The sequence below is a fragment of the Oculina patagonica genome, chromosome 12 (assembly GCF_052425735.1).
Source record: "Oculina patagonica isolate OP01 chromosome 12, crgOcupat, whole genome shotgun sequence".
In the NCBI taxonomy this organism is placed as follows: Eukaryota; Metazoa; Cnidaria; class Anthozoa; order Scleractinia; family Oculinidae; genus Oculina; species Oculina patagonica.
This window is the reverse complement of record NC_135769.1, coordinates 18229925-18255838: the sequence shown is the minus strand read 5'-3', so window position 1 is coordinate 18255838 and position 25914 is coordinate 18229925. Positions and strand designations below refer to the sequence as shown.

The 25914-nt window shown below is 37.7% G+C and overlaps 2 protein-coding genes across 3 annotated transcripts; one reads left to right on the top strand and one right to left on the bottom strand.

The window, feature by feature from the left end:
- Window positions 1-854: 854 nt before the first annotated feature.
- LOC144632403 (uncharacterized) lies at window positions 855-10336 on the top strand. Its single transcript, XM_078491050.1, has 2 exons — window positions 855-983; window positions 7338-10336. The coding sequence occupies exon 2, from the start codon at window positions 7542-7544 to the stop codon at window positions 9804-9806; it is 2265 nt and encodes a 754-aa protein (XP_078347176.1). The 5' UTR covers window positions 855-983; window positions 7338-7541; the 3' UTR covers window positions 9807-10336.
- A 6084-nt stretch (window positions 10337-16420) lies between these two features.
- On the bottom strand, window positions 16421-24002 carry LOC144632414 (uncharacterized). 2 transcript variants are annotated; one of them, XM_078491063.1, is made up of 3 exons: window positions 23937-23997; window positions 21390-21436; window positions 16421-19944 (listed from the first exon to the last, which is right to left on the bottom strand). In XM_078491063.1, the coding sequence occupies exon 3, from the start codon at window positions 19668-19670 to the stop codon at window positions 17823-17825; it is 1848 nt and encodes a 615-aa protein (XP_078347189.1). In that variant the 5' UTR covers window positions 19671-19944; window positions 21390-21436; window positions 23937-23997; the 3' UTR covers window positions 16421-17822. The 2 variants fall into 2 exon arrangements, with proteins under 2 accessions (XP_078347189.1, XP_078347188.1); XM_078491062.1 differs by lacking the exon at window positions 21390-21436 and having other exon boundaries at window positions 23937-24002.
- Window positions 24003-25914: the final 1912 nt, after the last annotated feature.

Genomic DNA, 25914 nt, shown 5'->3' with positions numbered 1-25914 from the left:
ACGTCATCTTGGAACGAGGCCGATCTCGGTTGTTATCTCGGTTCTCAGGCCGATCCGAAGCGTTTTAAGCGAGGGCCGGTTATGCCATTTCGGGTTTCTACTGCTTCCCTCGATCGGCCTGAGAACCGAGATAACAACAGATATAACAACAAGACAGCGAGGGAAGTTGATTGTATTGTCAAAAAATCATTATATTTAGCTGTAAATTCGAATAATTACATCTCAGTTGAATAATTTTTTCGAAATCCCCTGGTTGTTGCATAATAAACCTTGTGTTCCATATGGTTGTTTAGGTGTCGCTCACAATATCTTCCAAGATTTTTCCTGGGATACTGAGAAGGGAGATAGGTCTGTAGTTGTTTGCGTCTGTTGGTGATCCTTTCTTAAATATGGGATTGACACGTGATAATTTCCGCTGGGGGGAAGATGCATCTCTCCACTCTTCGTAAAATCGGTAATAGACTGTGGATAACAGAGTCTTCCATCCATGGAGTTGCTTTATCAAATAAACCATGTATGTATGTATGTATGTATGTATGTATGTATGTATGAAAGGGTTAACTTCCATACAAACTTTTATAAATACGAATCGTTGTAACACAACACCTCCATCCCCATATATATGCCACCAGGCGAAAGTCACGTTTCGTGTATTTCAAAAGACTAAGAGTATTATTCGAACTCCTCACATCGTGAGCTTGGGCCGCCTGTGATCAGGGAGTTTGTTTTTGTAATGAAAAAAAAAATTCCACTGAGGAAGTGTCCAATGTCACATGGAATTTCGCGCGTGTCGTTCCAATTTCCAAACCCCGGAGATCCCTTGCCACATGCGCATTCCTTATTTTCCTTCCCCGGTAAATGGTCACGTGATTTATCGTATGGACGCCATGTTGGCGATGCTGCCATGTGATGTGTTGTGATCCGTTGTGGAATTCATCGAGCAGAAGATAGCTAGCGCAGTTTAACTTTGTCTTTTGAGAAAGGTAAGATTTTAACATACAATTTAAGGGCCTGTTTACATGGAAGGCGGGTGCCCCGGCTAACCGAGTTACCCGGCTAACCGAGCTACCCTAGGCGAGCCAATTTTTCATACGTTTCTTAAGAAAACGCATTGAAGCCTTTACATGCTAGAAGGGTAACCCGCCTTGCCGGGGCACTCGGTCTACTTGCCCGGGGCACCCTTCTAGGCGGGATAGCTTTTTGCCATGTAAACGGTTATGCCCGAGCTATCCCGGCTTGCCGGGATAAGTTTTCGCGCGTGTTTTTAAACTAAATTTGTGCTATTTGATCAAAATTAGTTTTATCAGTCGGCTGGAAATATTTCTTTGAGCAACAGCTTATTAATTCGAAATTTTCGTGGGAATGATTATCCTAATTCACGACACAACAAATTTAATTTCAATTTGGCGGCCTAATACTGTTGAATTTCGATTGAATTTCGTCAAAAATGAACGCAGTATATTTCTGAGAACTTGCACATCAAATTAAAATAAGTTTGAAGACGAAAAGCTTTGATTATTCAGTAAAAAGTCATATATTTCTTCAATCATTTGGAGCTAGATTGTTTTCCCACGCCGTGACACGCTTCAATGACGCTGTCTCATCTCGGGTAGAAGGGTTGTGAATTCTGCATGTAAAGGCGGGCTAGGTTTTATCCATTCTAGCCGGGTAACTCGGTTAGCCGGGGCACCCTCCCTCCATGTAAACAGGCCCTAAGACTTGGAAGGTGCAGAGCACTCTGCAGAAAATGTTGCGAAAGGGCGCCAAAACAAAATGCAGCTGATGTCAGAGGGTTTGGAGAGAGCTAAAATACATATCAGGCCTGACATATGGCTTTACCTCGTTGTAAAAACCTCACAACTGACGTCATGTGAAAATGTGAGTAAGAAAAGTGAATAATAGAGAGATGCTGTGGACCAATAGTTCACTGATCGATGGATTGATGGATCGATAGATCGACAGATTGCTGGATCGATAGATCGATGGATCGATAGCTATAGATCGCTGGATGGATATATAGATAGATGGATCGATAGATTGCTGGATCGATGGATCGATCCAGCGGGACGTGAATGAGATGCGGCTGTATTCACAGGCTAGATCGATAGATCAATGGATCGATATGCCTGAAGCAATGGATCACTGGATTGATAGATCGATGGATCGCTAGATTGATAGATCTATGGATTTATAGATTACTGGAGCGATGGATTGATAGTTGATGGATCAATAGAGGATCCATCCATCGAGCTGACGACAACAACAAAATCCTCTTTGATCCATCCATCCATGGATCTATCGATCCATCCATCCTCTACCGATCCACCAAGTATCGATCCATCGATCTATTGATCAAGCTATCGATCTAGCGATCTATCGATCCACCGATCCATCAATCAGTGAACTATCGGTCATGATTGGTCCACAGCATCGCTCTATATAATTTATTCACTTTTTTGCATGCATGACGTCAGTTGTGAGGTTTTTACACCGAGGTAAAGCCGAAAACATGTTAGATCCATTCAAAGTTTGACCAATTAAACAAAAGTTACAAGTACATAAACCGTTAAACTAGCAACTAGATGTTTGTGCAATACAAGAGAGGCTTAAAAAAACTATGTGACCACTTTCAACGAAGAGAGATTGCAAATCTGAATTGGAGAACTTTGCACATTTGCTCATATCTTCATAATTGAATGAGCAGAAAAGCACCTGATATTGCTTAACAGAAAGCTTTAAATTTCTGTAGCAGAATCTGTATTTTACAAAGCCCAGCAACTTTGGAAAAGGTGAGCAACCAGGCACGTCTTGTTTGTGATCCACTTGTAGTGAGATTTTTGTATGTATATTATTAACAAGAAATCACATGAATTTTTCTTCTGCAATTTGGGATAAATCAGCACTCATAATTTTACTTGTGCTGATTTATTCCAAATTGCACTCGATATCATGTGATTATCTATGCAAATTGAAGGTGCTTAAAAACAAAGATCTCACGATTAAAGCAAAGATTTAAGCTTGTAAGGTCATCTAAAAGTAAACTTGAAAATGTCAAGCACTAAACAAACGGAACAATGTTGGCAACAAATTCTCAACAATAATTTGTAAATTTTCCTTGTTTTTGTTTCAGCAAATCAGTTAATTTAAATAGTTATTTATTCAATTTGTTGCTAAAGTAAGATATTATGGTTGTACTTTCATGATACGTAGTGATATTATTTCAGCTGTGAATTACACTGACTACATTTGCATGTAGTTTTAATCTATAAAATTCAGGGCTGGAAATAACTTTCGAACATTGAACGGTCAAAATGTCGAAATCCATTTTAGCTCAGTCATACCTCGTTTCTGCTCAGACAAAATTGCAACATACAATTTTTCAATAAGTATTAAATATATGTAAAAATAAACACCTCCCACCTTAAGAAATAACATTCCCTAAGTAAATTAATTTTTACCAAAAGTAACGACACTGTTGACTGTGGAATTTGGATTGTCGTCAGAACTCTATTTTTTTCCTGATTGAATGAATTGCTCGTTACTTTACGATGTTACTTACCTCAGGTCGGAACCATACGGTACAAAAAAAAAGTTTTAAAATTTTCTTTATCAACAGTTCTTATTTTTTCAAATCTATTTTCTCTTGCTCTTATGACTGGGAAACATTTTGTGCAGAATGCAATTTGATTAAGCGAATAATTTCACGTCCATAAATACTGCAAGCAGTTGAATGAAAAACTGTTTTGTTTCCATGAATGAAAACCGTTTTCAAATAGTTAATACATGGAAAATAGCAATCAGATCTGAATTCAATTATTATTAATTAAAAGCAAGTTTACATTTTATTGACTCGTCTGCATCTTTTTGGGAAGTTCAAAATTATGCAAATTTTGTGTGAAATGTAATTTGACTCCACACTGTCTTGTGTTTCATGTTCATGAATGGTGAAAACAAAATTCTTTCGCGGACTCTATTTACGAAAGTTGTATTTTCGTGGATGAAACTCTGTTTCAGTTTAATTGAAAAATCAATTGCTGACTGCAGTTCTATTTAATGTCTAAGTTTTCAAAGTTAGTTTTTGTTCAATGAATGAATGAATGATGCAAGCGTCTGGCTCATGTCTGGCTCCATGTATTTGTCTTTTGGCTTCAAACTATGCAAATGGCACAGTTGTTTTCAGTGCTCGAGGTGGATTATAGGTCCATTGGCCTGTTTTGTTTTCCTAATCAACAAAGGTCTTGTGGTCTCCATTTTGGAACTTTAAGTTTTGCAAAAATCTTATAATGTCACTTCCGGATTGTTCTCATCGAAAGATATAGATTTCACGTTGTGTTTCCCAGCGATTATTAAAATAACAAGCAGCTAGAGAAGAACATTTTCAATGGCTTCATACTGGAAAATGAGGCAGTGTATTACCTCGCACTATAAAATATTAATTCCAAACTTGCGACTGCAAAGAAAGTTTTAGTCGCCAAAGGAAAAATATCAGTTGCAAATGCGACCGCATCGGTCGCAATTTCGAGTAGCCCTATTGAATTGTTATAAATAACACAAACAATCAAAGATTGTTTAAATCATAGTTCATTTACATGGTAAATTGTACTTTTATATTCCGAGCTTTGAAATGAAATTAATCGTTGAATTGTGTGCAAGAGGAAACAGACAATTTGGGAAAATATTTCATGCGAATTATTACAGTCGTCCGGGATGTAAAAACAGCATTTCACAAACCAACTTTGCTGACCGCCATGTTTCTCATATTTATTTATAAAGGTCCTAAGTGTAATAAAGGTTTGACTTAAGATGAAATCATGCATGGTGCTTCTCTATACAAAAGCAAGGAGGTAAAAATGTGTCTTAGGGATCCAGATTATGATGTACTTTAACAACCAGTTCCCACTTGCCTTAAAGAATGTGCCAAAATCTATTTTATTTTGCATGTCTTATTGGACATGGGCCTACGGCAACAGACGCTAATAGGTTACAACAGAAGTAGTTTAATAATATAAGCAGTCTTGTTAGGTGCTCGCTCATATGGGTTTTAGCAACTTACAGTTTATATTGACTGTCAGGGCATATAAAGAATTAAAATGCGACGTCTACGTATCGAGAAATCGTGAATTAACAGGAGTAACGAGAACTATAATTATTCAAAAAAAAAAAAAAAAAAAAAAAAAAATTAATAAATTAAATTTCCTTTTTAACATGTAAATAGCAAAACCATAGAAACAAATAATTTTAAATAAAAAGTGGCGAGAGTATAACAAGCAAACTCAAAATCCTCACAAAATCCTCAGAGTGCAGAATGCACTATTGTGATGGCTGTGTGGGCTTGTCGCCCGCAAACCACTAAGCCCCTAACGCCCTAACGCTAAAGGTGTAAACTTTCAATAGTCAATAAATTAAGTAAATAATTAATTAATTAATATCAATAATTAATTATTCCTGAGTGGGGGGGGGGTCCCTGATCTTCTATCCTTGGTTAAACGGGAAGTTTACCAACATTACTTTTCATATAAAGCGCGCAAAGGTTTATATCTGTTTCAGAAAGCGATATGCTCTCCTTGTGTAACAAAACACTTTGTGCTAAATGTATGCTCAGATGAGTCTATGTTATATACTGGGACTCTCACAAACGTTGCGTTTTCTTCCTGCAGAAAGATTCTCGTAGACTCTGTGACGCCAACTTAAAACTGCAAGTAAATTTAATTAAACTTGTGGATATCACAGCGGTTGATGTGCAAAAAATTCTTGATATTGGAATGCTGATTTCTTAGAAAAGGTGACCTAACATCTCATTATCTGAAAAACCATTTCATGTATTAATAGATAATAATTGTGTTAGAATTGGTTATATTAATTAAAGCAAAATAACTATCATCGATGCTGCCGTGTTTGCTAAAACTAAATGTATCATGTTACATACATTTAAGAGAAAACAATAATATCATGTTACATTTGTTTGCAAAGAAGGGAAAAGTATCAGGTTTACTGTTTTAAAGTCAAACCGAAATACAATTTACGGAAAGTTAACATAACAGGGATGTGTTTAGACCAATTTGGTTTCTTAAGCCTGACGTCGTCTGCGTGTTAATGCCGCAGAATTCTTGTAGACGTGTGCCGCCAGTAAAACCGTAGTTTAATTTAATTGAACTTGGAAGTGTCACAGCGGTTTAAAAGAAAACACAAGTCTCTTACGTTTGCACGAAAAGTAAAACTATCATGTTTGTTGCTTCAATAGTCTTTTTGAAATTCAATTTAACGAAAGTTAACATAAAAAAGCGACTGCGAAGGAGACTACATAAAACACATCGGTTCAAACAATCGAAAACTTCCTAAAAATCGGGTAAAAAATTGTACTCTAGTGTCAAGTGATCGATCGCGTGGATGTAGGTTGTCACGTGATTTAGTTGTTTGCTTCATGACAAAATAGAAATAACAGGTTTAAAACTGAAAATAACAGGTTTAAAACTGAAAAAAAAAATGTATAGAAAAGCACCGAGCATGATTTTATGTTAAGCTTGTCTTGAACCTCTAATACCTTTATTACATTTAGGACCGAAAGTTATTACACTTAGGACCTTTTTTATTACATTTAGGACCAAAAGTTATTACACTTGGGACCTTTATTACATTTAGGACCAAAAGTTATTACACTCAGGACCTTTATTACATTTAAGGACATTTATTACATTTGAGGCTTCAACAGAGTTTGCGGGGGTTTTGAGTTAACCGAGTAAAAATGACTGAAAAGTGGGTCCAAGAGAAATGGAAGTTAGTTCGAGTTAGCGGGGTTGTTCGAGTTATCCAAGTTCGAGTTACTGGGGTTCTACTTTAAGATCAAAATGCAAAAAGTGACATTTTTCATCTCATCTTTCGACTGAAGAGTTTTTGGTTACAGTGTGGCAGATTATACAAAGTTTTTATTTTTGACAGTTTTCTTACAACTTTCTGATAGCTTGACTTTACCCTGGCCAATAAAAATGTAGGATTTGTAAGAAATATTTTAGTGTTCTTTTTTATTTTTTATCGTGACTTCTATTAAAACAGTTTTATCTGTTGAGCTTGTGGAGTTACCCTGTTAAAATAAAGACTTAAAAAACAGGTTGTATGTGGTACATCATTTTAAATTTTAAATCAAATTTCGATATAAATCTCTAAAGCAGTCAACTGCAACCTAGAGCTTAAACATTTCATTGTCTATTGGTTTTCTGTGTTAAAATGGGGAAACTTTCTGAATCCATATATATATATCATGCATACTACTAAAAATATTGATATATTGAATTGAATTGAGATTGCCGTTACTTACTTTAACTTTTTTGCTTTTTTTGCAGATCATTTTTTCAGTCTTACATCTACCAATGCAAATTCTAAAGCAAACCTAAAGAAACTAGGTAAATACACCTGACAACCTGTACTGAAGAGTAGCCTTGCAAGTGTTCTTACTGTAACAAGAGGATTTTATAGCATCTTTAGCTTTCAAAGTACACAAAAAGTCACACACTAGAGAGTTCTGGAGGTTTACTGCTGTTTCCATTATGACATCGCATGAGAGGGACCATACATGTACTGATGAGAATATCCAAGGAAAGCATGTTTGCCCCCACTGTACCAAGACTTACAGTTTTCCTGAAGAACTTGAACTGCATATACGAACACATAAATCAGCAGGAGGTCAAAGGATTACCCACATCAGAATACATACTGGAGAAAAGCCTTACAAGTGTTCTCGCTGTGACAAGTGTTTTACAGTGGCTTCTCACCTCAAACGACATAAGATGACACATACTGGAGAGAAGCCTTACAAGTGTTCTCACTGTGACAAGTGTTTTACAGTAGCTTCTCACCTCAAACGACATAACATGACACATACTGGAGAAAAGCCTTACAAGTGTTCTCACTGTGACAAGTGTTTTACAGTAGCTTCTCACCTCAAACGACATACGATGATTCATACTGGAGAGAAGCCTTACAAGTGTTCTCACTGTGACAAAAGTTTTACAGTAGCTTCTAACCTCAAACGACATGAGAGGACACACACTGGAGAAAAACCCTACAAGTGTCCTGACTGTGACAAAAGCTTTCATGACCTTTCTCTTTTGAAATCGCATAGAAATGTTCATTCCAATGAGGGTACCCAACATAGTAAACATGTCTGCCCCCATTGTACTAAGAGCTACAGATTCCCTTATAAGCTAGCAGCGCACATACGAACACACACTGGTGAGAGACCCTACAAATGTCCTCACTGTGATAAGTGTTTTACATTATTGCAACACTGCAAAGTACACGTAAGAATCCATACTGGAGAGAGGCCTTACAAGTGTTCCCACTGTGACAAGAGTTTTAGTACTTCTTCTGGTCTGGAAGTACACAAAAGGACTTACACTGGACGGAAGCCTTACAAATGTTGTGACTGCAACAAAAGCTTTACAACTGCTTCACAAATGGCATGGCATCGACGACTGCATACAACAACTGATAAGAGTACCCAAAGAACAAATATTTGCCCCCATTGTACCAAGAGCTTCAGATTCCCTTATCAACTAGCAGTGCACATGCGCACACACACTGGAGAGAGGCCCTACAAGTGTCCTCACTGTGATAAACGTTATATATCAGAAGAAACTCGTAGAAATCACATAAAGAAAAGTCATACAAAAAGAGACGAAGAGAAGTCATACAAGTGCCCTTACTGCAACGAGAGTTTTGGTTCGTATTCTGATCAGGAAGCACATAAAAGAACACTGCACAAAGAGGTATATATGCGTTCTAAAGATGGTTCTTACAAATGTACTCACTGTGCCAAAAAATGCAGATACCCTTCAGATCTTGCAGCGCACATACGAACACACACTGGCGAGAGACCATACAAGTGTTCTCACTGTGACATGAGGTTTATGACGCAACCAGCTTGCAAGAGCCACATACGATTACACACGAGGCAGAATTTTCACCAGTGTCCGCACTGTGAAAAGAACTTTATATTCCCTAATCTTCTGGCAGATCATTTGAATGTACACTCTGGCGAGAGGCCGTACAAATGTACTCACTGTGACAAGAGGTTTATGTCAAAATCAGTTTGTAAACAGCACATACAAATACACACAGGCGAGAATGCTCACCACTGCCCTCACTGTACGAAGTGGTTTATAAAAGCTTCACGACTGGCAGATCATTTAAAGGTTCACACGAAGCCTTACCAATGTTCTCAATGCAATAAGTGTTTTGCACGTAAAAACGCTCTCACAGACCACAATTGCAAAAGAATCCACAGTGATGATGCAAGGCCCTACACAATCCACAGAGATGATGCAATGCCCTACACGAGGCAGAATTTTCACAAGTGTCCGCACTGTGAAAAGAGCTTTTCATTCCATAATCTTCTGGAAGACCATTTGAATGACGTACATTCTGACGAGAGACCGTACAAATGTACTCACTGCGACAAGAGGTTTATGACAAAATCAGTTTGTAAACAGCACATACAAATACATACAGGGGAGAATTGTCACCACTGCCCTCACTGTAAGAAGTGGTTTATAAGTGCTTCACGTCTGACAGATCATTTAAAGGTACACACAGGTGTGAAGCCGTTCCAGTGTCCTCAATGCAGTAAGTGTTTTGCACGTAAAAGCGCTCTCACAATGCACAAGAAGTATTATTGTTGCAAAAGAATCCAGAGTGATGATGCAAGTCCCTACAAGTGTCCTTTTTGTGAATCACGATTTAATTCGACTGGCAAACTTACACAACATAAAAGAATGCACTTTTGCACCCTAGAAATTTCCGCCGTCAAATGAATGGAAACGTCGCACCGCAGGTCAAACATGATTTTCATTAATATTTTTGTCCAAGCATTGCTTGATATGCAATGTTGTCATTGACATACTCAGTGTGGGAAAACTTGAAAGATTTAGCAGGTCTTAAAATGAAAAACTAACGATTTATCCCGCTTACAAGTAAAATCATTTCATTCAGCAGCTAGTAAAAAGATTTAACAGACAATTCAGTAACCTAAGTCAAGTGTATCCTTCATTGAACAAAGGTTAAAAATAATCGTGCTTCATATGTAAACCATGGGCATAACCTGTCGGAGGATGGAAATAGTGTCTCCGGCATCGTTAAAACAAATTTGTATTTAAAAAATGTTGGAAATATTGCTGTGATGGAAACATTGAAATAAGTTGTAGAAAACATTTACATCAAATTCAGTAATATGCGATCTTTTGAATCAAAACTACCATGAGCCTATATGGGAGGCGTTTGGTTTTATCTTAGAGGTAAAAATCATCTCGACCTGAGTCGACAAATAAATGGCGGTAAATTCTCACCAATGTTTGCGCTGGCGAGTTAATATTTAAAACTATAAAATGTTTGAACGATTGTGCGCTCTATGATTGGCAGTTCATGTTCACGCGGCTTGCGCCTTTCTATTTAATACACGCGAACTCTGAGATTCAAAAACCCAACAAAATGCATTTTTGTTGTTGTCAATCATAATTATAGTGACAGCCAATGAATCTTGCAAAGCAGAAACCACATGGATCGAAATTTACCAATCACAACCGTCATACTTTCAAAATTACCCTGCCAGTAAACAGGTAAACGTTTTACCAAGGAGGCTTATGAGCCCTAGGGGAAGCCTAATAAATAAAAAAACGGAGCCATAACATCAAACGCGCATATTCCGAGAAAAGCGAACAGTCCAGGAGGTAAAGATCACAAAAATATATTTAATAGTAACAGTATATGTACCCGGTATCAACATGGGTCAGATCGGGCCCGAATACTCAGTGAAAATACACTTCTGTTAACTTGTGCAGTGCGCCTTTTGATTTATTTCTTTTGTGAAATTAAAAAAAATTAAGACCTCTCAAACCTGTGACGTGAGCCGCATGCATTACCCAACAACAAGAACATTGAGAAGCTTGAGAAGCTTAAAATCGGGCGCTTTGCCTTGAAAGGCAGGGTTCAGTACAGCAGAAACCACAAAGCAGTTACTTAAGTAGCACTCAGTCCGACTGTGTTTGTGTAAGTCACAGGGCTTGCATGAGCTGTATTAGTGTGCATAATATAATATCTAGAACGTTGTCGAGATTGCATTATTACTTAATGACATGATGGTTTCAATTTATAAATGTATCTCACAAAATACAAATAAACGATTGAAGTAGACGACTAGACAATGTAAAGTTTTAAGACTTAGCAAAGTGCAGTGTATTGGTAATACTGTAAGGTGCGGTTTCACCTGAAGGTCGTGTGCTTTTCGGTATTTTCCAGGCATTGCACTTTGATGGGACAGTACTACAACTGTTTACCGGGGAACTACTATTGTCAAGAAAATGATCACAACTTGTTGATGAATGATTGAACATTTGTTTCATACCATTACAATTGCTGAAGGCTTTTAGTCCTGAACCAAAGTATAAGGACTGGGAAATACTGAAACCCATTATCAGCCACCTTAAAAGGAAATATCTTGTTGGTGTTTCAAGGAATCCAAGGAAACTTCACTCATCCCATGTATCTATGTATTTCGGTATTTTGTAATTTTTTGAGTGATTTTTGGGGATGTTTGGCAGGTGATAGTTTTTTTTAAAAGAATTAGTAAAATTTAGACAACTAAGAAATATTGAAAATTTAATGTGAATTTAACATTGGAATTTGAAGTTAGAAATTGGCAGACGGACACCAAACAGTCCCGTGACATCCTGGAGTGTTTTTGCATGGGGGTCAACTGTGTGATGATGTTTCCATTTTTTTCTTCAATCCCCACTGATAAAGAACTGTTGTTGGTGTTATGTTGGTGTTATCACATGTCAAGCCTTTAACAAGGTATGAAAGAACACAAGGATTTAAATTATTCTGGTGCTCAATTTTTGCGTAACTAAAATTAATGTTACTCAAATTCCTGATGGATTCTGTCTTAAACTGTTACGAGCTTAGTATTTCCAAATTATTGCATGTCAATGTAAAGCAAGACAAGACATGCCTTGGTTCTTATGTAATTCTCTTAAAAACACATAAGATATTGACTATAATTTTGTCTGTGCTATGGCAATTCACAGTGGGGTGGTCTTGATGTGTCTTTAACTTGTAGACTGGACTGGACTAGTAAAACGCGGACTTGTAAAACGCCTATATTATTTCGGGCAGCCATGTACTCATTTTTATTTTATTACTGCTAATTTTTGTAAATTTAATTTTAATTTATACAAATAAAGTTGTTGTTGTATTTGTTACCCAAAGATTGCAATATTTGAGCTTCCCGGCTGTTCTCGCTGGTGCGCACAGCGACCATATTTGTGTCCATGCTCTATGAACTCTTATAATCCATCAAATATTTAAAGCAAGGTAAGAGCTTTTTACTCAGTGAAAAACAATTTCATTGCGCATTAATAGAACGAAAACCTTGGGGGTGAGGGGTTCAATCATCCCCTCCCCCCCCTCCTTGTACCACAGCAGGATTATTATATGAATTTGCCTGTACGTCCGAGAGTTAAGAAATAGAATAAGTCTGACGATATGACGTATATTGAGGGGCGCCTGGTCGGAAGTCCCCGCGACTAGTCCCTTGAAGATTTTTCATGAGAAACTAGCTAGTCGCAGGGACGTGTTCCCTCGGGTGTTCGAACCTAATTTTAACGAGTTTAAATTCACGGGAAAGTTCGCAGGGACCAGGTTTCGCTCTGCGGGACTAGTTTTTTTTCGCAGTGGGTAGGACATGTCTCCCGGACTTGCTGGAGGGACAAGTCGCATGAACTTGTTTGGGATCTTGGTATGTAAGCTTAACGTCGCATGCTTTCCCCCGGCTGCGGTTGGCCTCTTGTAGACTTCGTGGCGCCAACAGGGCGTCACAGCGGTTCATCTAAAATAATTCTTGGTTTGGCAGGGCTGTTTTCTTAGGAAAAGTGACTTAACTTTTTAATAACTGAAAAACCATTCTTTGGATTAATTGATGTTATCTGTTAGAATCGGTTTAATTATTTGAAAGCAAAGTAACTACCATTGATCTCGCCGTGTTTGCCAAAAAACAACAACAAAAGTATCATTTTACAGTTCATTTTGCAAGAAAAACAAGAGTATCATGTTACAAACGAACAAAAGAATAATGTAACGGTTGTAAAGAAAGGCGTAAGGAACACAACTGGTGCTTCAACGTCTCACTGAAAGTAAAAAAGGCAAATAAACATGAAACATAAAACACCACACTTTTAATTCATCAGCTCCATTACATTCGGCACCATAACTATTTTCAAAAACGCGAAACAACTAAATAAAGACATGTTTCGGCATGACTCATGCCATCTTCAGTTTATTGAGAATTTAAAATCTAGGGCTATATATATACCCAAGCTAGAAATAGTGCATAAGAATTCCTGAAGTGATCGATCGTAAAAAAAAAAAAAATTAGTGTGAGGTTTAGACCGTTACTAATAGAACAGAAGATAAATATAAAAAGGTGTTGACATGCTGCACTTGAGTGTTAAAATCAGCTTTTAAACTACTAATGTAATTGTTACAAAACTTAAGTGTTATTGTTGCGTAAATAATTGGAGTGCTTATATTGCACTCCCAGAATACCTATATTACACGGGACATGCAAAGAAACTTACAGAGAATCCTTACATTGGCGACGCAAAGAATGACAAACTGACAAACTGCCCACATAGCCCCCATATAACATGACACGGAGGCAAAAATGGCTGCTATCCATGCCCAATTTTCCTTACACTTAAATGTTTTAAAACTTGAACCAGTTTTTGTGTGGACTTTAAAGTCTACACATTGTGGGGATGCAATTTTTTCCGATTGGGGGTCACTTTCCGTGATAACTCGGGTTAGTGCTTTCGGAAGTTTTCGACAGTGATCGGAGAATCCGAAGTTTCGGTGAGATGGGCAGCCAAGCTTAAGGCAGTAAACCCAGAAATTCGATCAGTATCGAGTAAGTCGCACTTTATTCTTGAATCTAGAAGCCTTTTTTGACACATTTTTCGAAGAGCGTGTGGTGGCTGGAAAATAACAACAAGGATCAAGGAACAACTTCAAAGGCAGCGGTGGCGTAGATGAAAAGTGAAATAACAATCGCGACGGTTGAAATCTGCATATCTAATGAGCTGAACAACTGCGGTCGTAGGTCACGTTTCTTTTTTTTTCACACTTTTGACTCACTTTCCGCAGTGTTTGTTTTTCTGTGCGGCTTGAGCATTTTTGATTCGCATATTAAAACGAATCAAATGTCTGGTTATTTATCTCTTTCAGCAGTACAATGACTGCACAACTAGTTGTATCAAAACAAGTTCGCTGATCATGTTGTTTTACTTGTCTTGGACTCCGGGATATAATTCACCTGCTCCATTTCTCTCAAGTAGTATACAGTGAAACCTCGATTTAACGAAGTGCCAAGGGACTGGGAAAATTTGTTTGTTATATCGAGGGTTCGTTATATCGAAAACCTCGATATAACGAGTTTGCAGAAAAACAACCGAAATTTTCGTTATATCGAGGTATAGTTAATAATTGTTTTCCACGCTGTTACATTTCACTACCCAGCATTCACTGATCTGAACGACTGTCAAAAATGACATTTGTACTTTAATGTCTTATATCCACATAGGTATCGACATATGTCTTGAAGTTGTTCTCCTGTTACAGGGTTAAAGTATTTTCATCCTTTTTGGTCTGTTCTACATTCATCTTTTGTCGCGAGTTAACTATAATTCATTATATCGAGGGATATTTTACGTTTGGGCCTCCGGATTGTGTTCGTTATAACGAGGATTTCGTTATATCGAGGTTCGTTATATCGAGGTTCTGTTCCATACATTTTACTGTAATTTTGGCCGGGCTGGAAGAATACGGTTCGTTATATCGAGGACTTCGTTATATAGAGGTTCGTTAAATCGAGGTTCCACTGTATTTAACAAAAGACCGATGTCGAATTCAGAACTGAACTAACATATTCTCATGAAAAGAATAAAAATAACATCGAACCGTAGAGTATGCATATATCCAAACCGTGCGACAAAATAATTTAATTGTCGGTCCAAAAACCATCTTTCGCCGCCTCTCAAAACACCGACTCCAAGTGAATATTTCGTGAACAGAAAAATATATTTCTCCGCCTTTCTACGCATGCTACTAAGAAATTATTTGTGAAAGCTTATTAAACGTTCTTATTCCAAAAAGGTTAAAAAAAGAACTCATTGAAAGAAAATAAGTTTTTCGATGAGTTGTTTACACAAGCTTTACACAAAAAGTAATGGTTGTGTAAGCAATGCGAGACAGTTCACGTGCTCCACGCAACATTTCTTTTTTTAATGAAAATAGTATCCTATCTTGCTAGCGGTAAGGAAAGGCTTTTGGTCTAATAACTGCTGTTCTTGTAGGATTTTAGGTTTTTATTTGCATGAAAAAAAGGCATTTGTCGTGAACGACGTGACAAAGGATCACACCACGCTCCTTCACATTGCGTGACATCCCAAGCGGCAATGGTAACGTGTGTTTCTTGAAGCGTAGTAGACAAGTAATAGTACACTTTGTTCTTCCAACAGTCTTGTAAAAAATAAATTGATTGATAAGTTCTTTGTTTTTTCGCCTTGTATCTCGAATAACTCGATTCGAGACTTGAAGTTGTTGACTGCTACAGTAACTCATTGATTAATTCATAATGTCAACTTTTATTCAAATAAAAGTCCACACATGTTCGCATAGCGGACTCACTTTTACTGTTATTAAAACTTATTTCAACATTTCAGTTAAAACAACATTTGCAACATCAATGACAATTTGTTTTAACAATGGAGGTTTCCTTTAAACGCGTATCTTCTAAATAATTTCTTTTGCCATTTGTAATGTCCACTATTGCCATCCAATAGTTTTTGTGTGTGGTTTACATGTATACCAGGATAAGTTTTCTATGCTTTTAACCTTTCTTACAAGGGTATGACCTTAGAAGCTCTAATGACAGCCTTCTCCTTAGTTATCCAAAGCCGTTATCCAAGGCAACACTGGGTGATCGCTCCTTTACATATGCTGACCCAAAACTTTGGAACGCTCTTCCTTTAGCCATCAGATCTGTGAACACTGTTACCGATTTTAAAGGCAAACTTAAAACATATTTGTTTTCCAAAGCGTTTTTATTAAAATCCGATTAGAATTGTAATTTCTTAGAATTTTAGATTTTAGTTAGGTATAAATTGTACTTTAACGCTTGTAATTTTTAACCTATAACTTAGTTTTTAAGAATTTTAGTTTTTAAGCTGTAATTTTAACTTTTAGCGTGTAACGTTCATTTTTTTTTTGTAATGCGCATTTGAACATTTACGTATGGAATTTGCGCACAACAAATTCGTAATTATTATTATTGTTATTATTATTATTATTATTATTATTATTATTATTATTATTATTATTATTATTATTAAGTCTAATCACAGTGGATACAATCATGTCCTCCATGTCCTCTAAGGCTTTTTTCACTAGTGAGTGACTAGGCCATTTCCGAGTTACTCTTGCCTCGGTTTCAAAACGAGTCTATGTGCGAAACCATTCATATGAAAATGAGTTTCACCTACAGGTCTATTTTCATGCAAATCAAACTCATTTTCATTTGAATGGTTTTGCACGTAGACTCGTTTTGAAACAGAGGCAAAGGGTAACTCAGAAATGGCCTTTTGTACAACCTGTTACCTGTTACTGAATTGCTTGTTACAGACATGGCAATTTTAAAAAAGCTTCTCACCAGCTGTTCCATTAAATAATTTTGAGCAGGGTAAGGTTTGAGTTTTGTATTTAAAGACTTGCTAAATCACTCAAGTTTTCCCACACTGAGTGTATTTTGATGACATTAAATAAAGCGGCTCTCGCACGACAAACTAAAGTTGGCAAACTCATGTTGGCAAACTCAAGTTGGTGTGTGTGAACGACACAACAACAGTTGGCAAACAAGTTGGCAAACTGTTGGTGAGAATAGAGACAAGTTCTATTTTGTCGCCAATAATTGGCCAACTTGTTTGCCGTTGTTGCGTCATTCACACACACCAACTCGAGTTTGCCAATACGAGTTGGCCAATAGTTTGTCATGTGAAGGCCGCTTAAGGGCCTGTTTACGAGGCAGGGCAACCCTAGTGCTAGGTTTACCCTAGTAAGAAGATTACTGTAGCACTCGCACATTTCTTCTTTTTTTCAACAATGAGTTTACAAGCCTGCTAGGGTTACCCTAGCCGAGTGCTAGGATTACCCTAACTTTTTTTTTTAAAACACAATAGTGTTCGGGATTTTACCGAGCTTAGAAATTGAAATCTGATTTTACAGGAAAGGAAACCGCAATAAAAAAGTGAAAGTTGGCTTCAGCATTAAGTTTATTATTGTTTTAATGTGTAAGAAGTTAACTGAGATAATGATATTGTTATTTTTATTTTACTTATTTATTTTTATTTTTTTAAATATATATTTGACTTGTTTCTCGAAAAAACTAGCTTATCTTAGCTATATCAAAATTCCAGGTTAAATAAAGTGTTGTTATGTTATGTTATGTTATGTTATGTTATGTTGTTATGTTATGTTATCGGTTGCCTTGCTTTATTTACAATCTTAACTGAAGCGAAGTTGTCCCAGCTGTAGGGTTACCCTACTTGAAAATTTTTGCTTGTAAACCAGGCTATCTTTAACCCTCTTGCTAGGTTTACCTTTGCAATAGGGTTAACCAACCTCCTTGTAAACAGGGCCTAAGATTACTATCAAACAATGCTTGAGAAAAATATTGTTAACGGAGATCACATTTGACAAGGTTTCCTTGTATTTGTCAGTCTTCATTATGAAGCGGAAATTTCTTCAGTGTCAAAGTGCATTCTTTTATGTTGTGTAAGTTTGCCAGCGTAGTTAAATCTTAAGTCACAAAAAGGACACTTGTAGGGACTTACACCACTGTGGATTGTTTTGTGCGCAGCGAGACTGTTTTCATGTGTAAAACACTTACTACATTGAGGGCATTGGTAAGGCTTCACACCTGAGTGTACCTTTAAATGATCTGTTAGACGTGAAGCACAAGGCGCTTCATCACTGTGGATTCTTTCGTGTGCTGTAAGACTGTTTTTACGTGCAAAATACTTATTACATTGAGGACATTGGTAAGGCTTCACAATAGTGTGCATCTCTAAATGAACTGCCAGACGTGAAGCACATGTAAACCACTTTTCACAGTAAGGACAGTGGTGAGCATTCTCGCCTGTGTGTATTCGTATGTGCTGCTTGCAAACTGCTGGTGACATAAACCTCATGTCACAGTGAGTACATTTGTATGGTCTCTCGCCAGAGTGAACATTCAAATGATCTGCCAGAAGATAAGCAAATATAAAGCTTTTCTCACAGTGCGGACAATCGTGAAAATTCTGCTTTGTGTGCAATCGAATATGCTGCTTGCAATGTGATGGTGTCATAAACCTCTTGTCACAGTGAGTACATTTGTAAGGTCTCTCGCCAGTGTGACTTCTTTTGTGCGTTGCCAGGAGTGAAGGAAGTGCAAAATGCTTCTCACACCAAGGACATTGATGATCAGCTTTCTCCTTTGGGGTGTGTATTTGTAACTCATGTTTTGAGCGACCTGATGATGTTTTAAATGTCTTGTCACAGTGACTACATTTGTACGAGCCATCATCGGAAGGCATATATACCTCTTTATGCAGTGATCTTTTGTGTGCATCCCGAGCTGAATACGAACTAAAACTCTCGTTGCAGTAAGGACACTTGTATGACTTCTCTTCATCTCTTTTTGTATGACTTCTCTTTATGTGTTTTCTGCGAGCCTCTACTGATATATAACAGTTATCACAGTGAGGACATTTATACGGTCTCTCATCAGTGTGTGTTCGTATATGTACTGCAAGTTCTGAAGGGCATCTGCAATTCTTGGCACAGTGGGGACAAATACTCGTTCTTTGGGTACTCTTATCAGTAGTATTATGCTTTCTTCGATGCCATGCCATATGTGAAGCAGTTGTAAAACGTTTGTCACAGTCAGAGCATTTGTAAGGTTTTCGTCCAGTATAAGCCCTTTTGTGTACTTCCAGATCAGAAGATGTAATAAAACTCTTGTCACAGTGGGAACACTTGTAAGGCCTTTCTCCAGTATGAATTCTTACATGTATTTTGCAGCATTGCATTGATTTAAAACACTTATCACAGTGAGGACATTTATAGGGCCTCTCGCCAGTGTGTGTTCGTATGTGCACTGCTAGTGGTCCTGAGAATCTGTAGCTCTTGGTACAATGGGGGCAGACATGTTTCCTATGTTGGGTACCCTCGTTAGAATGAACATATCTATGCGATTTCAAATGAGAAAAGTCACAAAAACTTTTGTCACAGTCAGGACACTTGTAGGGTTTTTCTCCAGTATGAGTCCTCTCATGTCGTTTGAGGTTAGAAGCTACTGTAAAACACTTGTCACAGCGAGAACACTTGTAAGGCTTTTCTCCAGTATGTACTCTTATGTGAACCCTGCAATGTGCTGCTGATTTAAAAGACTTATTGCAGTGAGGACATTTGTAGGGCTTATTAACAGCGTGCGATTGTATATGCAGTTCCAGTTCTTCAGGGAAACTGAATGTCTTGTTACAGTGGGGGCAAACATCAGTACATGTATGGTCCCTTTCATGCGATGCCATAATGGAAATAGCAGTAAACCTCAAGGCTCTCTAGTATGTGAGTTTTAGGTACTGTGAAAGCTGAAGATCCTATAAACTCCTTGTTACAGTAAGAACACTTGCAAGGCTACTCTCTTGTACAGGTTGTCAGGTGTATTTACCAGTGGTCAGTTGCCTTGGATTGAAACCACTTCTCAAACTAGCTTCAAACTAAGGATGTCTGTCAGGCCAGGGTATGTTTTTACTGCTTATGCCAACAGAAATTGCATTGGTAGATGCAAGACTGAAAGATGATCTGCAAAAAAACAGAGTAAAACTGTTTGAAAAGAAGCCATGATAAAAATGAAAAAAAGGTTGTGTTTTGTTCGTTAGTTTATTTTTGACAGGCAATGGCAGAACGAACATTTCTGGAAATGTTACGGATGACTTTAAGCCTTCATAGGTTTCTCTCTTCCAGTCTTCTGCATTTGTCAACCGGATAAAACTGAACAGTTTACTCATATAAAAATTTACAGAAAATTCATTTGAATACATCAGAAACATGTTTGCTTCAGTTTACAGATATAAATTTACAGAAAATTCATTTGAATACATCAGAAACATGATGACTTCTTGCTGAAAATAAAAGTTTTGTGTATTTTATTTTTATGGTGTTTGATTGCAACAGTTAGTGAGGTAAAACAAAAGAGCGCCCTTCCCAAGGGTTACACCCCCGGGGGCAACGAACAATAACGTCAATGCAACTATTAATTCTGCAAACTTTGCAAAATCCATCATTCTCTGAAGACCGCAGAAGGCGATCTAAAATTTAGAGTATCCTTTTTATATTTTTAGATCTGTTTAAACCATATTTATATTTTTAAGGTAAAGCCTTATTTGTAACTTAACTGAAGAAGGGTTTAATTTGTTCTATTAAAAACAGTTTTAAGAGCTGTGGCCATAAAATAAAATAAAATTCATTTGTGACCAGCTCATTTTCATGATTGCTCATGTTAAACGTTGTCTGACAAATATGACGTACAGTAGAACCCCGGTAACTCGAACTCTGAAGGGAAACGAAAAACCGTTGGAGTTAGCGGGGTTTCGAGTTATCAGGGTCGATTGCATATTTAATTTGCCAAGTTAATAATTGATAGTTAACCGATTCTTCAGCACTTCAGTATATGGTACAGTGCAAATTAAACTTATCTTGTCAGAAACTCTAACAAGACCATATATTCTTATGATAAGAGTGGAAAATGGCTGTCAAATACGTGATCTGTTTGTTGCTCAAATCAACGGACAACCGTGCCAAGTTGCAAGAATCGGAATTCGAGTTACCGGGGTTAATTTGACCCAAATTTTGTTCAAGGGAAACAAAATTTAGTTCGAGTTAGCGGGGTTTTCGAGTTATCCGAGTTCGAGTTAACCGAGTAATAATGACTGAAAAGTGGGGGTCAAATCCAAGGGAAATGGAAGTTCGTTCGAGTTAGACTACAAAGGCTTTAAATCATGCTTACAAAATGAATTTATCCTTGCACTTGGTTTAGAAAATATATTTCCAGAAATGGGCCAAGAATATTCCCCAATAAATTATGCAAATTTTTGTGGAAGGTGACCTCAGAAAGGTGATTGTGTGACAACTGGCACCGGTAAGTTATAAAATGAAACGATTCATGCATTAGCTAGTAGTAGATGAAAAACAGTTTTGTTCTAAGCCTGCATTTTGTAACCAGTCTGTAATCTGCATAGTTTTTGTACCTTGACGTGCAGCATAATATTGTACTGGTGTACAAATCCCGAGGTATCTAATCGAACAAAATCAAACCAAAATTCAATTGTTGAACTCAGTTGAACATTAATCTTTCCATTGGGTTCAGTAATGGAACAAAACTAAAAATCTAATTTGCTGTGAGTTTGATTATCGAACAAATCAAAGCAACATGGAATGCAATCAAACTTAATCTGATTTGATTTTGTTTGAATGCACCTCTCAGGCACGTAGCTGAAGTTTTTGTAAGGGTGTTCGTATTGACAGGAATATTTATTAAGGGGGGTTATTTAATACGAGCGCCGAAGGCGCGCGCCTCTAGGGGGATCTGGGGGCATGTCCCCCCAGAATATTTTGAATCTAGGGGCCCGGAAATGCTATTTTCAGCATTGTGTACGTCAATATTTCAAACTCGATGGAGTCTAAAATAACAGGTATTTTTAGTCATAACAACAATATTTCCAGCGTTTTGTTAACTTGATACATTCATACATACATACCGGCTTAGTACACTAAACGTTTTACAAAAGCTTGACGTGTGCTGCAAAGGTTAAGTCCCCACCCCGGCTCCACCTTCAATGTACTAAAAGCGGCGTCAAATCGTCAATATGCACTAAATACACCATAGTAAGTACTAACTATGAATGCACGTATCACTTGGGTCCCCCGAAATTGTAATCCCCGCATTTTGTTTATTGATACTCCATTTATCAAATCCCGGACGCCTGTTAAGGAAATACTTTTTCAGCAATGGGATTATTTTGACTACATATAATACTAGGGCACTAAGATCCATTCTCCTAACAATTTAATACTTTTAGCGTTTTCGTGCAGGGTAATTTAAAAGCTGCAACTCTCAAAGTTTGTTTTCCATTCCCCCACTATTTGCTAAAAGCTGAAAATCAATAGTTTGTGTTTTCGGTCCTCCATTATTGACCTCCAAAGGGGGTTCGTTCGAACCCCTCGAACCCCCCTCCTACGCGCCTGCCTCTTGATGCCTGAAAGTAAGTAAATCACACACCCATGCAAACAGGAGTTCGGTAAATTATTGAATGTTTGATTGAGTATGAGTGTCAACCTTAATAATAATAATAATAACTTTATTTATCCTGGAAAACCGGTCAGTCAATCAAGGAGATTGACTGGTATCAATCGGTGACCAGTATAAAAGCATAAAATTTACAAAGCATAAAATTTAAAAGCATAAAAAATTACTAGCATAAAATTTAAAATTACAAATCTAAAAAACTGTGAATATATATACAAAAATTAAAATTTAAATTGTACACGTGTGATTTGCACTGTCCATGTTCATGAGATGACTGTATGTTTTGCCTTTAAATTGTGTAAGTGTTGCGAGCTCGCAAATCTCTCTTGGCAGTTTGTTCCAGGCACTCGCAGCCGAAAACCTAAACGAGGTCTGTCCACATTTGGTATTAACTTGTGGTAGATCTAATAGTGTTGGATCTCTAAAAGATCGACAATGTCTCTGCGATCGTTTCATTAAATAACCTGTCAACTGCTTAGGGCAGTTAATGTTCCAAGGGGGTTTCTAATGTCCTTTTATCGCTCATTTCCAACCCACCTGTCGCCTATTTGGTGAGGGGAATGTTGTCGCTGTTGCAAATATACCCCCTTTCAGTGCTAGTTTCTGTCAGCTGTTGGTGCTCTTACTGCTCTGGAACAAGATTGTCGCAACATAATAGCAAAGCCCACTATTACTAAAAATAAAAAATAGTTTTCGCCACATGAGACCCCCCCCCCCCCCCCGCATGACTCAGACAACATTTTAGTTTCCCACTGCTCTGGAACAAGATTGTTGCTAGCTATTTTGAGGCCCTGCCAGGGTTAATTCTGACAAGCGAGATGGCCCAAAAAATAGCGACAGCACATAAAATAAAAACGCGACAAACGACCACCCTTTTCAAAAAAAACTTAAATTCCGACAAGGACAAGCAATTTTCCTTGAATTCAACTACAGACAGCGACAGAAAGTGCGATAAAACAGCGACACGGGACATTTTTAATTTTAGACAAGGGACAAATTGGATCCCCCCCCTGACAGGGCCTCTATTTTGGAGCAATGTCACCTGTCGCCAAAACCCCCTGGAAGGCCTTGGCAATCAAACATTTGATTGTGTTCAATTGACCAAATTTTATTCTGAGTTTGACTATATTCGATTACCGAGCCCAATCGAACGACTGGTGTTTGATTAGCAGTTGATTAGGTACCCCGGGATAAATGGGAGCCATGGCAGCCAGGTGGCTCATCAATGTGATTAACTCATGTTTCTACAGACAACTCCTCCAGTTAGCCGCGTTACGATTAGCTCTTGATAATGCAGTGGTCTGTAGTCTGCAAATATATGTCAAACACCGGTAAAACCGCGCGTGTTCACGTCAAGCTCCAGTCGAAGATGTTTAAGTTATATATAGATCAGACGAATAGCGAATCTTTCCGCGCATCAACACTCTACAAGTAGCACAGTTGAGCATTCTGCGTATTCCTAGTCTTAAATTAAATATTACAATCTTACCTTTTTCAAAAGACAAAGTAAAACTGCCCTTCGAACTACTCGAAGAATTCCACAACATGGCTGCCTCGTCCCCAGGCGTCCTCGTCCTTGGTCGTGCACGGTTCGCTTGGTGTTGTGGGACTGACGTGCACGGTTCGCTTGGCGTTCTGGGCCTGATGCGGACGCAACCTTGTCCCCAGGGCCTTCTCGGCGACGAGTTTTCAAAATGGCGGCTCGTCGAGAGAAGACCCTGGCAAAGGCTGGGTCACGTGGTACAAAATCTCCAAAAATCTTGGAGATTTTTGTCACGTGACTTTTCAGAGAAGCCAAAACAAAATGGCGGTCCAGTTTGAATTCGAATTGACTCTTCGACGGCGTTTGAGGGCGTAAACTTCATGCAGGAGGCAGTGATTACTTCGTAAAGCATAGATATTATTTCAGGGATTTCAAAATGTTGAAGTAGGCGTCAGCAACTGGAAGAGTAGGCGACTGTGACAAGCCAAGCTTGTTTCTTACAAGCTGATTGCTACGACCATTAAACTGGTGACAAAAATCAAGTAGCTGGTGGAACTCCGGCGGCTGCCCGCTTGTTTTGAAAACCCTGTTATTTTCGCCAGGTGTTCGAATGTAGACCGTGAGGTATGAGAATCGGGAAGGTACGGAAAGTAAAAAAAATTAAATGTTACACAGTCTGTAAGCTTATGTAGTCTATGTACTGTTATTTAAGTCTTAATATATTTACTTTCTGTATTTTGATTGAGTGCAAGAGAAACTAAAACTTAGCTGCTTATAGGTAAAGAGGCAAAATGTGTGCTTAATACCCTACAAATGTATGATCAACATATCAATCGATTTCGGTGGCAAATTTTTCTGCTTTATAATTCATTCTAACTTATAACAGTGATACACATAACCTTGACCCTAAAAGCTTTAACTAAACTCAAACATTTTTGCTTTTATATGACCAAGTTCACTCTGTTCTACAAACTTTTACATAAGGTGAAGTTGTAACTGAAATTATGAAATATCCATATCCATATTATGGCCATACACCCGGCCACTCTTTTGCATCTCATTGAATAACAAAGTGCCTGTTGTGTTATGCCTCATTCTTTAAAGCATTCGGACACATGTAAATGAAGTGACCGGGTATTCTGCAATCGCTCCCCCTGAAAGCTTAAACTCAAATTTATACATGTTTGAAGCTTACCTTAGTTGAGGCCAATTTCACTTTGTTGAAATGATGTCTAAATCACAAATTTTACAGGAGAAGGATGATTTAACATTTTATCAGAATACAAAATGCTAAAAGATGATCACTTTTACATTTCCCACATGTTGCCATTTTGGACTTTTTGACATCAGTGTGTTTCCACTGTATTGTTAGGAAGCATGCATTCTTTGCGTGAAACAAATGGGCAATACATTGATGTCATAAATTCCAAAATGGCATTGTGTAGAAAATTCCTGTTTTAAAATACCTAAAAACAATTTACGCTCGCTTCTTAAATTGTCTCACAGAGGGATGTCAAGGGCGCCCCATGCCTCAACCCCCAGCTACACTCTTTAAACAGGAGCAAAAAAATTGTTTTGACTCAAAACAGTCATCTTTAAAATTTGTGAGACTGTCCACACAGACACTGTTTATCCCCATGAAAAGAGCTCTAAAACATAAGAATAGACTTGTTAGTTCTGAATGCCATTGTTGGATCATTTGGCCTCCAGTGATCCCATACTTGTAAAAAGATTGTGCTGTGCAAATAATTAATCACTCAAGAGAGTGAAATGGATTTTTGCGTAGATGGCATCTGTGGACTTTAATCACTTTTCAGCCTTGTAAATATTAATTTTATGATGATCATGTTCTGTTAGTTTAAAAAAAATGCTGCCTGTTTTATCACAAGAGAGTGAAGGTGGTACATAATATCTAATTTGAAGCTCTACATCGGCGCGTATTGCTGTATGTGGAGGAGGGGTTTTAACCAATTTTGTCTGGGAT

Coding starts and splice junctions, on each gene's coding strand:
- LOC144632403 (XM_078491050.1), top strand. CDS start 7,542: ATGACATCGCATGAGAGGGACCATACATGTACTGATGAGAATATCCAA.
- LOC144632414 (XM_078491062.1), bottom strand. CDS start 19,670: ATGGCATCGCATGAAAGGGACCATACATGTACTGATGTTTGCCCCCAC.